Genomic DNA, 13382 nt, shown 5'->3' with positions numbered 1-13382 from the left:
GTCATGGTACAAGTTGCGCTAGTTGGTGAGTCTCAGGGTTTAAAGGGGCTCTCGTATATGAACTGATGCCCACAGGGTACCACTAAGACAAGAGAGAGTGCATATGCCATTTGGATGCCTAGGCTTAGTGATGGTGTCATAAGTGATGGAGTGGAAGGATGACAAAGTAGAAGGAGCCAAGTAGAACACTTATAAGTAAGCCTCCTTGGGAATCTCAGGCTGCTAGCATTACGAACGGGGTTCCCTGTGTACACAGGCTACAGGCAGGCAATAAGGAACTAACAGCTTCTCTGACCTTCTATCCTTCTAGACAGCTGCCAGACCCAGCCATTGAGGACCAGGGCCGGGAGTATGTACAGCCAATACTGAGCAAGTATGCAGCTGTGTTTGTCCGCTGCGCCACCTATGGCACCAGGTGATCGGAGTTGGAACTACTGGGCACATTCACTTTGGGTGTCCCTGACCACGGCTAGGTACCTCCCCTGACTCAGTGTATTCCAGAGTCTGTCTTTAGATTTACCTGCAGGTTGAGTAGATTCCGTAGGTAATGTGTCCATGCATACACAGGACCAAGTGGTCAGAACTCCTGAAGTGCCACTGTGTCCTAGGTGGGGCTCCTGGCTGCCTTGCCTGTTTAAAGATGAGCCAGGCACAGTGGTACGTGTCTGTAATCCTAGCACTCAGTTGGCAGAGGCAGGCGGATCTCTGTGAGTTGGAGGCCAGGCTGGTCTACAAAGCAAGTCCAGGACAGCCAAGGCTACACAGAGAAACCCTGTCTCGAATAAAACCAAAGGAAGGAAGGAAGAGAAAGAAAGAAAGAAGCCAGAGATGACATTTGGAATGTTCCTACTGTCAAATGTTGGTTATGCTCTGGTACAGATTCTCTAAAGCCTGTGATTTACATGCTGGATGGCAGCTATGAGCTGGTCTTTCCTATGTGTGCCCACCCTTCTGAAAGGCAGGAGCTCACACATGAGAACCTACCATAGGGTGGGCTAGAAAAAAAAAAATTAGCCAGCTGACTTAGCCTGGGCCAGTGGAGGAAGAAGAAGATAAGAAACGAGTTTTCTAGCTAAGCAGATCATGTGCCCAAGTGGTTAGAACTTAACTTCTTGTTCTTGAGTGCAAAACATGGCCAGGTGTCTGGGGGCCTAGTGTACTGCCAGTGGGTCAGCGCTGGGGCCACCCTGTGAGGAATGTGATGGTATATATATATATATATATATATATATATATATATATATATATTTGTTTTTGTTTGAGACAGGGTTTCTCTGTGTAGCCCTGGCAGTCCTGCTTGATCTGTAGACTAAGCTGGCTTCCAACGTAGAGATTCACTTGCCTCTGCTTCCTGAGTGCTGGGATTAAAGCTTCCACCACCTGGCCTGTGAATTGGTTCTTGCTATAGAAAAAGGTCAGACCAAGCTGGGTTGTTTTAAGCAATGGTAATAGGACTCACTGAATGTGAGTCTGGCCAGAGAGCCCAGATGCCTCTGGTGAGCTCCCTCATGTCTTCGAAGTTGAGGCTATTATTTCAATAACCCACCTGAAGGCAGATCTGAGTAGCCAGCTCAGGCCCTGGATGGTGATGGTTATGCCTTCGAGCCTCAAGACTGGTCCCAGCTGTGGATCTGAAAGGTGGGGCTGGGACTAAAGGATGCTTTCTTTCAGAACCAACACCATCATCCTCGTGGATGCAGATGGCCACGTGACCTTCACAGAACGAAGCATGCTGGACAAAGATACCTCCCGCTGGGAGACCAACACCTATGAGTTCACTCTACAGAGTTAGCCACTGCTAACTCTGCTGGATTCCTAGGATGCTGTGCCTCAAGGGGCAAGTATGCAGCTTCTATAGGAACCTTCTATGGCCACACTTGCACGTCTGGGACTCGGCCAGCATCCCTAAGACCAGGACCTTCTGATCTGTTTTACCCATACTCAGCTCAGGGTTTGTCTTTGTGCTAGTGAGGATTGACAAAGTTGAACACTAGCTCTGAGGCCTAGGTGTATCATACATATGTGAATGCACGGCCACTACCACCATGCACACACGTGTGTCTGACTGACTAGTGGGGCTGTGCCTCTCACTTCTCATCTTTGGCCAGTGGGTCTCTTCCCTGGATTGGTAACAAAAGTAGGCTTTTTATAGAAACCAGCCTTTCCTCTCCTGACTGCAGAGCACAACTGTGTCTCAGTTCTTCATAGTCAGACATCCCCCTGCAGGAGCACTGGCCGTGTTAGAAACTGAGTGAATCAGGCACAAGAAAAGCCCACTCTGATAGAAATGGAGTCTCACTGGAGATCCTGTAGTTCTGTATGTGTTAGGGGATTCCATGTGTGTTCACTGGTTCTGCATGAACAAGAACCCTGTGTGCATTGGTCAGTCCTGTTGTGTGGATCCTGGGATCTCTTAAACTCCTGCTTGCCCAGGAGCTGAGGACTGTCTCAACAAGTGGCTCAGCCAGCCCCTGCCATCTCCCATCGCCCTCATCACAAGCCGGACTCCATAGGAATGTGAGCGTGAATGTCCACTGTTGAGAATAAAACTTGGAGGCTGTGATGAATAAGGCTGTTTCAGAGTTCTTCCTTTGTTTGGTGGCAACAGTCAGAACTGGAACGGTCATGGTGGGTCAGATGCCCACTGGAGGATCTTTCTTTTTTACATACCCTCTGGAGCACTGATGGACACTTGCAGGTCTATCTGTATGCCTGTCTGTCCTTAGGCAGTAGCCAGGGTATGAGAGAACATTATTTGTGACTACAGGTTGTGGTGCCACCAGGGATTCACCAGATAGAGTCCCTATGATCCTTTGTGGTTCATATCCCACAAGAAAGGATAGCTAGAGAATGGTGGGGATGGGTGAGTAGGGGGTGTTCTTAGCCCTGGGCCTTGGGAACCATGCTCCTCCACCCTGCCAGCTAGAAGCCCCATAGCTCAGGCTCCCTTGTAGCTCAGCAGACACCTTTGATGTGGCATTTCAGAGTAGTGAGCCCAGGGTGGACGTGAACGGAGCGTCCTAGGCTGAATGATGAGTTGCTGGTTCCTCTAGGGAAGAACACGAGCCTGTCTTTACCCTTCCTGTCTCTGCCACTTGTTCTTTGGGTCAAGAGAAATACTAAGGTGCAAACTAAGGTTGAAGTGGGTAACAAAGCACATCACCCCGCCCTGAAAAGAAGCAGGTCCTGAGTGTCACACTGCCTTGACCCCCTCAGACTGTAGCTCCTACACCCTTGCTCTATAATAGTGTCCACTCTCAGGAGAACCCCTCGGATGTCTACTCTGCCTCTGTGCTGCTGGGCAGCCGGTGAAAGCCTTCCAAATCCTGATCATAGAGCCCTCTGACCAAGTCTGCCTGGGGCTTCTCAGTGGCCTCCTGTGGAAGGAGTTGCCCAAAAATATAGCTTGTATTATGGTCTAAGTTACATTTTCCCCCAAAGGAAATCCTTACCCCAGTCTCTCAGAGACCTTCTGGAGACTGTCTTTGCAGAGACAATGACAATAGCATGGAGTCGTTCTTCCACATCCCAAGCGAGTGTGACGTTTGTTTTTTTTTTTTTTTTTTTTTTTTCTTTTTCAGACCAGGTTTCTTTGTATAGCCCTGGTTGTCCTGGAACTCACTGTGTAGACCAGGCTGGCCTTTGAACTCAGAGACCTGCCTGCCTCTGCCTCCTGAGTGCTGAGATTAAAGGCGTGTGCCAGCACTGTCCAGCTGTGACTCATATAAAAGGGACAGCGATACAGACACATGCACAGTGCATGCATGCTGGAGTTCTGCGCCAGCCAAGTTGCACCTGGAACTTGCACGGGGAGCGCAGCCTTGCTGCTGCCCCCATCCAGACATCCAGCCTCCAAAGCTCTAAAGGAAGATACCAATACCAATGGGCAATACCAATGGGCATCTAGCTCAGTGCTTGTCTAGCAGCCCTGACACTCCAAATTCAGTCCTCAGCCATCCCCCCAAGTAAACAAGCCAAATGTAGTGATGTATGCCTGTGATCCCAGCACTCCAGAGACTGAGGCAGGGAGGATACACATCTTTAATCCCACAACTGGGAAAGCAGAGTTTGAGTCCAGCTTTGTCTATAGAATAAGTTCCAGGACAGCCAAGACTACACATTGAAACCCTGTCTTGAAAAACCAAAAAAAAAAAAAAAAAAAAAAGAGAGACCAGCCTGGACTACTTAGTGAGAGCCTGTCTCATAAAACAAACGAAAACCCTACTCAAAACCAAACCTCGAATAAATATTCTTCTGAATAAGGTGTTCATTACCACTGTGTTTGCTATGAGAGCAAACAGCTTTGCCTGTAAAGAACTTGGCTTGGAAAGCGCTTTATGGTTCCTTAGTTGCCACTCAGGTGAGGAAGCAGGGACATGAGGCCAGGAGAGAGGCAAGGTAGTGCCTCCAAGGGTACTCAAGGCTGCAAGCCTCACCTTTCCATGCAGGTTTCACGTGCCCGGCACCCTGCCTTCAGCTCAGGCCCCAGGTTCCTCCCACAGACATAGTTCATGAACTGGGACTTTTATATCCACTGTCCCTGCCTGAAGCACTCTTCCCACAGGTACCCAAAACATACCCTTCCTCTCTCCCTGCACTCCTATCTTCGATGCTAGTGTGTATATGCATACAGAAGTCAGGCATTCTCCAAATGCCCTCTTCCCCCACTGGCCTGGAAATTGACAAGTAAGCTAGGTTTGCTGGCCAGTGAAACTCCAGGGATTCAGCCCTCTGCCCAAGGACTGGAATTACAAACACATGCCACTCTCCACCCGTTTTTTTTTTTTTTTCCCCACAAGGGTTCTGAGAACTAAGCTCAGGTCCCCATGCCTGCAAGCTAAGCAAAGCCCCCTTTTACTAATCATGTCTTGGGCAGACACCTGCTTAAAGTTGAAATCTCTGATAAGTGAGAGGGCTCGGGGATAGAAGTCCTTGTTGACAACTCTAATTCAGTCCCTGAAATCCACAGGAGAGAATCAACTCCTAAGCTGTTTCCTGTCCTATGCATGCCGTGGCACACATACCTTGCAGTCACAGAGATCTTACACACAAACACACACAGAGAGACAGAGAGTTGGCCTGGTGTGGTGGCACAGGACTTTAACAACAGCACTCAGAAGGCAGAAACATTAGAATGTCTTGAGTTCGAGGCCAGCCTGGTCTACATAGCAAGTTCCAGGACAACCAAAGCTACACAGAAAGACCCTGTCTCAAAAGCAAAAAGACCAAAACAAAACACCCAAAAAACAAAACCCTGAACCCTCTAACTAGGAATGCAGTTCTGTGGTATAGTGCTCCTTGTCTTCACCTTTCATTTCCTGTTTTGGAAAAATCCTTTACTTTAGTACAGAATCTTGTTTTACCAATGGAAAGTCTTTCTGTAATATCAGCAGCCAAAGCCAAGTGGTGTCACCTTCATAAAAGAAAAACAAAAATCATGAGACAAAGCAACATATAAACAGATGTATCAACTTAGAGTAGAATCCAATTTATATTTATGACAAGTAACACTTTCAAATGACCTCTGTACACAGTGTTAAACTACAAGGCTGTTGTAGGCAGACTTGACATCTGCTGGGATTGTTTTTTGTTTTTTTTTTTAACGGGGTCTCATTATTCAGCCTGGCTGGCCTGGAACTCATAGAGGCCCACCTGTTTCTGCCTTCTAAAATGTTGGGTAAGTGTGCACCACCATGCCTGGCTGCTGCTTGGATTTTTTTTTTAAGGTCTCATCTTTGGGGTTTAGGGCGAATCCCTGAGATGGCTTGGTTGTTATGGGATCATTTAGAGATTCACCAGTTTGACAATTAATAAATTTTAACAAAGAAGCTTTTATTCAGATACTGGCACTAGGTCTACTACACCCAGGACTCAGGACTCCTGAATGCAGCACACAGCCACCTCAGTCAGGGGCTTATAAAGGCAAAAAACACAAAGGGACTTCCTCTGCTTGCAAACAGCTTGTTTACAGAAGCTGGAATGGCAGAAAACAAACAAACAAACAAAAATCCCTAGCAGCACTTAACATTTGGAGGCCCAGTTTTGCTCTTCAGTTCTCTTAAGCGCAGAGATTTAAAACTTTTAAATGTAAACTTAACCACCAACATGGTGGGCAAGGTACCCGTTGCCAAGCCTGATAACCTAAGTTCAGGCTCTGGGACCCACACGGTGGAAAAGAGAACCAAACTCAATAAAGTTGTCTTCTGACTTGAATTACTCACATACACCACCACCACCACTAACAGCAATGACAACAAGACTTTTTTTGGGCTGACTAGATGGTTCAGCAGGTAAAGGCACCTGCTGCCAAGTGTAACTACTTGAGATGAATTCCAGAACCCACATGGCAGAAACAGGGAGCGGATTTCATAAAATTCTCTTCTGGCCTCCACATGTATACCAAGGGACATACCGCAAACATACATAAGCATACAAAAATAAATGTAAAAAAAAGCCCTTTTCAGAATATTATATTTTAATAAGAGCTGGCTAAGATAGCAAATGGCCTTGGGCAATTTTCTATCTTAGTAGAAAAAAGCAGGAAAGAAAACACACATGTGTTGAACCTGTAACTGTAGTCTTTTTTTTTTTTAAGATTTATTTATTTATTATTTATACAGCAGTCTGCCTGCATGTATACCTGCTCACCAGAAGAGGGCACCAGACCTCCCTATTGATTGTTGTGAGTCACCATGTGGTTGCTGGGAATAGAACTCTGGACCTTTGGAAGAGAAGCCAGTGCTCTTAACCTCTAAGCCATTTCTCCAGCCCTGTAACTGTAGTTTTGTAGTCCCCTAAAGAACTGGGAAAGCTATTAAATAGTTACTTTTTCTGGAGGTCCTACAGAAGACTTATCCAGCAGTGCATGCTGTACATGAGTCCCAGGACCAATGATGGTAAGCTCCAGCCAGAACATTTATTTATTTTTAAAATAGCATCGTGTGGGGCAGCGGCACTGGAGAGATGGCTCAGCAGCTAAGAGAACTACTCTTCCAGGGCACCTGGGTTCAATTCCCAACATCTACACGGTGGCTCACAGCCGTCTATAACTCCAATTATAAATGGTTCCAACACCCTCTTCTGGCCTCTATCATAGGCACCACGCATACACATAGTACACAGACATACACACAAGCAAAACATTCATATGCATAACAATAAAAAATGAAAAAACAACCCATAATGAACTAGAGAGAGATGGCTCAGCAATTAAGAATACTTGTTGCTTTTGCAGAGGATCCAGGTTTGGTCTCCAACACCTATATGGTGGTTCACTCACTGTCATGACTCCAGTTTCAGGAACTCCACTGCCCTCTACTCATCCTCGCAGGTACTAGGCAAGCACCTGGTGCTCGTAGATACATGTAGGTGAAATGCTGAAACATAAAAACAAAAACAAAACAAAACAAAACAAAAACACTTTAAAAACTTAAACTCCAAGCCCCTGGTGGCCTTTCTTCCATGGTTTTTTCTAAGTAAAACTACTGTTTGTCATTTGCAATTACTAAGAATTTTGGGGAGAAACTTTCCTACTGTGTTAAAATACACTTCCAGTCTCCCAAACAGTAGGGATAAAGCTCAGTGCTTTTAGCATAACTCAAGTCTGAGTGAGACCTTGGGTTCCAGCTTGTCACTTTTTAGCCCTGTTTCTTTTTTTGCTCTTAATTTTATATTAGTTTATTTACTTTACATTTTGAAGGTGCTCCCTTCCCCTCTGCCAGAGCCCACTGGCAGACTCAAACAGTCCCTGAGTGGGGAGTGAGGATTAAGATAATTAAAGCAAGTCACACTATAAAGGGGGTCGGCTCGGGAGGGCTGCCAGTAAAACTGCAGCGTGGGTTTATTCCACAATTCCTTTTTTATAGGCAAAGCAAAAAACAAGTCATATCAGTACAAAAAGTTTGTGGAACTGCCAAACTTGTTTTCTAAAACTACTTCCCTATAGTAGATATGGTCCAGGGTCACACAAACAAGTTTTAAGGAACTTGGAAAAACTTCCTTTTTTCTCTGTCTCAAGGTGGAGGCCAGGGTGAAAAAAAAATTTTTTAAGATTTATTTATTCTTTATACAGTATACTGTCTGCATATGTGCCTGCAGGCCAGAAGGAGGCACAGATCTCATTATAGATGGTTATAAGCCACCATGTGATTGCTGGGAATTGAATCAGGACCTTTGGAAGAACAGTCAGTGCTCTTAACCTCTGAGCCATCTTTCTAGTCCGAAAACATGTTTTTCAATAAATAACAAAGCAGCTTGACAAACAAGCAGCTCTCCATACCCCTCCTCCTATCCTCCCCATTTCCTCTTCCCTTCCCCTCTCCCTTTTCCCCCAGAAAAGGGGACTCCCCACCCCATATTAACCTTCCCCAGCATATCAAGACACATCAGGACTGCAAATCTTCATCTCTTGAGGCCAGGAAAAGCAGCCCTGCCTTGTGCAAGTGAGCCAAAAGCAGGCAATAAAGTCCATGTTAGAAACAGCGACCCCCTCCACCCGGCAGTGGACTGTAGGTAAATGTAGGGATAATGAGGGAGCAAAGATAGAGGGCAAGTCTAAACAATAATTGGTTCAACCTGGGACCCACCCCTCAGTAGAGTCAGCCCCTTACACAAATAATGATACTCTGCTCTGCTTTCAGACGGGAGCCTAACTTGGCTGCCGTCTGGGAGACTCCAGCCAACAGCAGATCGACACGATGCTGCCACTTGCAGCCACGCATGGGGCGGAAATTTGGGGGTCCTGTGGAAGTGTTGGGGGAAAGATGGAAAGACCTGAAAGGGACAGGAACTTCATAAGACGAACAGAGCCAACTAACTCAGTCACAAGGGGTCTTTCAGAAACTGAGACATCAGCCAAGGAGCATGCATGATCTGGACCTAGCCCCCTGCACACATGTAGCAGACAGGAAGCTTGCTTGGTCTTCAAATGGGGCGCCTGGCGAGTGGAGGGGAGGGTGTCTGTTTTTAAGCACCCATAATTTTTCATGTTCAAAAGCAATCACTGAAGTGTTTGGTCAACAGAAGGCAATCTTCTAACACTGTTTTTACATTTATTGACTGAAATGAGAACCGAAAGCGGAATCGTACTGTCCTTTTCTTCATTTATACTCGTTTCGAGGTTCTGGATAGTATTAATATAACTTGGCCCCACCTTAGTCCCTGACCCATAGCAATGGCTTGACAGTAGGGATTTGGAGGGCTGAGGGACAGACCTGGCTAACTCCACAACATACTTCTTCCTTGAGTGTTAGAACAGACTTGATAAACAGCTTAAGTCCCTTAATGGTCTTTGGCAATGAATGACACAGCTCTGCAAGGCTGGTCTAAGGTCCTTGCCAAACCAAAAGGATTAGGACCTTTTGTTTTTTTGAGACGAGGTTTCTCTGTCCCAGACTCGCTTTGTAGACCAGGCTGGTCTCGAACTCACAAAAATTACTCCTGTCTCTGCCTCCCTGAGTGCTGGGATTACAGGCGTGCGCCCGGCTACAATTAGGCCGGTCCTTAACGGAATCCTCAAACTGGCCTGTGTTTCCCTTCCGTTTTTGACACGAAGGACGCTGTAAGCACAGCGAACATACTTTCAGTCATTAGACTTTTATCCTTCCCGGCATGGTGACGCTGCGAGTAAAACTCCTTTCCTGTCGTTCTGGGATGGGTGATCCTCCAAGTCCCTGGGACAATCCAGAGTCGGAGCAAACGCAAGTCACTATGGAGCTCCACAGAGGCCGTTCTCCCTCGCTCCCGCGCTCCCGGGGTCCCGGCAGCCTCAGCGCGCCTCTCTCCCGGCGTGCCTTGCGGCCGCAGGCCTCAGCGCGCCCAGCCCCTCCCGGGGCGACGGCCGTTAGCTCTGCGAGGCTTGCGCTCGGTCCCGCCCACGCGGCCGCTACAGCGACTCGCCATTGGGCCGCGCGCGCCTCGCGCCGCGGATTGGCGGCTTCCTCAGCCCGCTCCCGGCTCCCCCAATGCGCGGCGGCCGTACGCCGGGATTGGCCGCTCTCCGCCAAGGCCCGCCCTCCGCTCGCCCGCGCGGCAGCGAGTCTCCGGAGCCGAGAGCTTGCGAGGGCCTTCGCGGGTTTCGGCGGCGCTGGGGCGGTGAGGGTCGGCCGGCTGTGGTCGGGCTGCGGGCGGCTCGGGCAGGTCGCGGGCGCCACAGGTAGGTGCGGGGCGCAAGGGGCGCCCCGCGGGCGGCGGGCGCTGCGGCCTGGAGAGGCTGCGCCCTTCCCTTTCTCCACCCCCCATCCCGGGCGAGGCCGCAGGCTGGGGCTCGGGGCGGGGCGCGGCGCGCGAGGCGGGCTGGGCCACGCGGAGTCGCGGCCTTTGTGCAGCGGCGGCCGGGCCCGGAGCCCAGGCGTCGTGGACGTAGGGTGCTGTCGGCCTGGTAACGAAGCCTCTTGGTCGGTGGTCCCTAAGCCATCGCCTCGCCTTCTGGCGGGAGAGGTGTGGGCAGGGACACCTCTCGCCCCGAACTCTGCCTGTTTTTAGCGTTTGGAAAAGCCGAGTAACCGCCCAAGTCTCCACCAAATTACCCATGGATGAAGTGTCATGTAGTTTAGTCAGGATGTGGTTTTACTGTAACAATGAACGTGGTAGAAATAAATGGGAAGTGGTAACCTGTTGACAGCGATACCTGTCAAGTAGTATCATCCAGTGGACTTGGGTTGCTCGTGGTAGGAATTTGATTTGCCGTCTTGCATGTTTGCATGTACCTCGTTGCCGGATGCAGAGATGCCCTTTCTGTGGTTGACTCTTGTAAGCCAGTCACTAGGAGGGGACTCACTCTCTGCTGGCTCAAACTGGACTCCCAGTCTTGAAAGTGGCTCAGTCCCCGCTGTAAGCCATCCCTAACCAAAGGGAGTGAATAACTGGTCAAGTGAGTGTGGCCTGCAAGTTCAGGATGGGAGGATTTGCAGGGTGACAAAGGAATCGATATGGTCATACTGCCTTTGGGTTGAGCAGGAGGCTATAGTACTGTTCACCACAGCGACATCTCCGTGTCAGTCCAGCAAGTAGAAATTGTCCAGATGTGTTGATAAGCCATGTGCCAGGGTCCAGGGTAGCTGGCTGTGGGTCTTACTTGCTCACAGTCCAATTGGCAAAGCAAAAATCTGCATCCACAGGTTCAAAAAGCTGAATAGTGAGACTAAAGGCTTACCCTTTGAGCTCTGCATGGCCAGACATGTGGAGCAGTCACTTCACACTTTTACCTGTGAGAAACATGATTTTGACTGGTTTGCCCAGTTTTGGCCTTCTGTTGTCATCACCTTCCTCCCATGTGATCTGATATAGTTTTCACATCAACTTTCCTTGACATCTTCCATGATCATCTTCAACCCTCTGATCTCCAGCTCCCTGATTCTAGTTGTCCTTTTCACTTTGCATAGATTACTTTGATACCAAATAGTTTGATCCAAGCCAAACTGCAGTCGCAGGCCATGCCAGAACAGCCCTTACGCTTGTCTGAAGTCACCTTGGTGCCTCTCTCAGGCGGCCTTCATGCATCTCTCAGGAAACGTTGCCACCTGTTTCCAACAGCAGACCATTTCTCAGAAACTGCAACTTATAAAAGTCCTGGCTCAAGCTACTCGGTGAACTTTTTAATCCTTCCCTCAAATTGGAACCCCGCTCTTACCCTCTGAGTAGTTTCTTTGGACACAGTGATTTGTTAAATTGCAAGATGGTATAAAATTGAGGTCGTACAGAGTCAGGCCTGCTTGTTTGGGTGGCAGAGCAGCTGTACCATTTCCTGGCTTTGTGACCTTGAGCACGTTGTTTAACCTTTCTGTCACAGTGCTGAGTGAGTTGCATAAAATCCTTAGAGTAGGGCCTAGGTGAGGGTTGGCAGCCACTGTTAGCCATGGATCAATGAGACCACTATTTTGACCCCATCTGTGCAGTATCCTGTTTCTCAAGATAAAAAAGGTTAAAAAAAAAAAAGACTCCATGATCTGGTCTGCTCTCACTTTCCCTCAGCATACTACCCCACTTTGGCCACAACCATGTCTCTGAGCTGTCTTTGTTTTCTTCACAATGACCCTTTTACCCTTACTGCCCACTTGGCTCCATTTGGTTCATCTTCAGGTAGGCACTGGCTGTAGAACCTTTTGAAAGCTTCCTATTTCCTAGCCTTTTTCCTTTGTTTTAGCTAGACTATTTCTCAGCGTGTGGCATCATTGATACTTCTATTGTAATTATCCCTTTTCCCCACTAATATGTAAGCTCTGTGGGGCAAGTGTTTTGTCGCCCCTGTGTTTTAACACATAAATGTGTGTGCCTTATGGAAGGCATTCGGGAAATAGTTGATTAATGAATTCAGTAAGCTTTCAGAGAAGAAGTACAAAACTTACCTAGGACTCCCTAGTGCTGAGCCAAGAGCTAGATAGTTTTCCTGCTCCCGCAAGGTGTCCACTTGACTTTCCCAGGGCCTCGGGGTCCCACCTGTGCTGTGTATCTCTTTAAAGCCCCCCCCCAACACTTAATAAGGTCTTCATTTATTGTCTTCATTTTGTAGTTCTACACTGGCCCACAGCTTTTAACATGCAGTGTGCTTCCCTTTCCTCTCACACTGTTGTCTTACTTAGCATAGTTTATCTCAGAAATCACAGATTTGACTTCCTGTGGTCTCTGCACAAGCTAACAGGCCCTGTCCTCTCATTGGAGGTCTGTTAGAACTAAGAATGCCGACTTGTCTGTCCTCTGCATTGGTCCTTGGTTGCCAGGAAACTGGCTTTTTTGCCCCTCTGAGTCTCTCCTTGGCTCCTTAGTGATTACTGCTCTTATCAGTCATTCCTAAGCACCTTTGATGGGAACACCTTGGAGAGGTATTTTGTTAAAATTCCCATTGAATTAAAAACTGTTATGTTATCTTAGGTTATAGGAAATAAAGTGATAGTATAGTTTGACCTTCCAGTTATGTCCAGGCTCTAGGGTCATTGTCTCTTGTTTGTGGTAGCACATCTCAGAGTAGACTGTGAGTATTTAAATGGTTTAATTTAAGCTAAACAAGCCTCTGGCTTTTATGTTGTACCTTCAGCAAGGCATAGCCACCTTACTCAATCTTTCACTGCAAGCTGCTTATATAGTTGATGGTTGCTGTTTCTTGTCCTCCCCAGGGGTCTTAGGGGTTGTGTAGGTACAACCAAGCTGTCACCCTTGGGCATGGTTGTATGTGTATATCTGCACCTATACCAGTGTACATAGCATGTGCATGTTTATATGCATGAGGAAGTATGCATGCATGTGCGTGTGTGCGTGTATGCGTGTATGTATTTCTGTTTGTCTGTATGCATGTGTTTCTACCAATAGCCTTTCTGTGGATCTCGGTTTTGTGGCAAGCCTTCTGATCTGCCTTCTCTGTTATGTCATCCCTCTTTGCAAGCATCCTC

General features: G+C 47.8%; 2 protein-coding genes and 1 long non-coding RNA gene across 12 annotated transcripts in view; 2 read left to right on the top strand and 1 right to left on the bottom strand.

The window, feature by feature from the left end:
* Tango2 (transport and golgi organization 2 homolog) overlaps positions 1-2570 on the top strand; it is a 41715-nt gene extending 39145 nt beyond the window's left edge. For 7 of the 8 annotated variants that reach the window (XM_021645207.2, XM_021645206.2, XM_021645205.2 and 4 more), the window contains 2 exons: positions 311-415; positions 1672-2570. In XM_021645207.2, the coding sequence (XP_021500882.1) occupies positions 311-415; positions 1672-1792 (226 nt within the window). In that variant the 3' untranslated portion in view covers positions 1793-2570. Of the gene's footprint in view, positions 1-310; positions 474-1671 lie in introns of all 8 variants that reach the window. The other variant, XR_009586871.1, reaches the window with a different exon arrangement.
* Positions 2571-4858: 2288 nt separating this feature from the next.
* Positions 4859-9871, bottom strand: LOC132648491 (uncharacterized). The gene is made up of 3 exons (XR_009586870.1): positions 9579-9871; positions 7280-7376; positions 4859-5413 (listed from the first exon to the last, which is right to left on the bottom strand). It is a non-coding gene; the product is annotated as an uncharacterized LOC132648491 (long non-coding RNA).
* Positions 9872-10004: 133 nt separating this feature from the next.
* The window catches only part of Dgcr8 (DGCR8 microprocessor complex subunit), a 36053-nt gene continuing 32675 nt past the window's right edge, over positions 10005-13382 (top strand). Inside the window, exon 1 of one of the 3 annotated variants that reach the window (XM_021645192.2) lies at positions 10005-10092. The gene's annotated coding sequence lies outside the window, so the exon portion shown is untranslated. Of the gene's footprint in view, positions 10154-13382 lie in introns of all 3 variants that reach the window. The other 2 variants (XM_021645195.2, XM_021645194.2) reach the window with 2 other exon arrangements.

Source organism: Meriones unguiculatus, chromosome 17 (assembly GCF_030254825.1).
Source record: "Meriones unguiculatus strain TT.TT164.6M chromosome 17, Bangor_MerUng_6.1, whole genome shotgun sequence".
In the NCBI taxonomy this organism is placed as follows: Eukaryota; Metazoa; Chordata; class Mammalia; order Rodentia; family Muridae; genus Meriones; species Meriones unguiculatus.
This window is presented reverse-complemented; position numbering and strand designations above follow the sequence as displayed.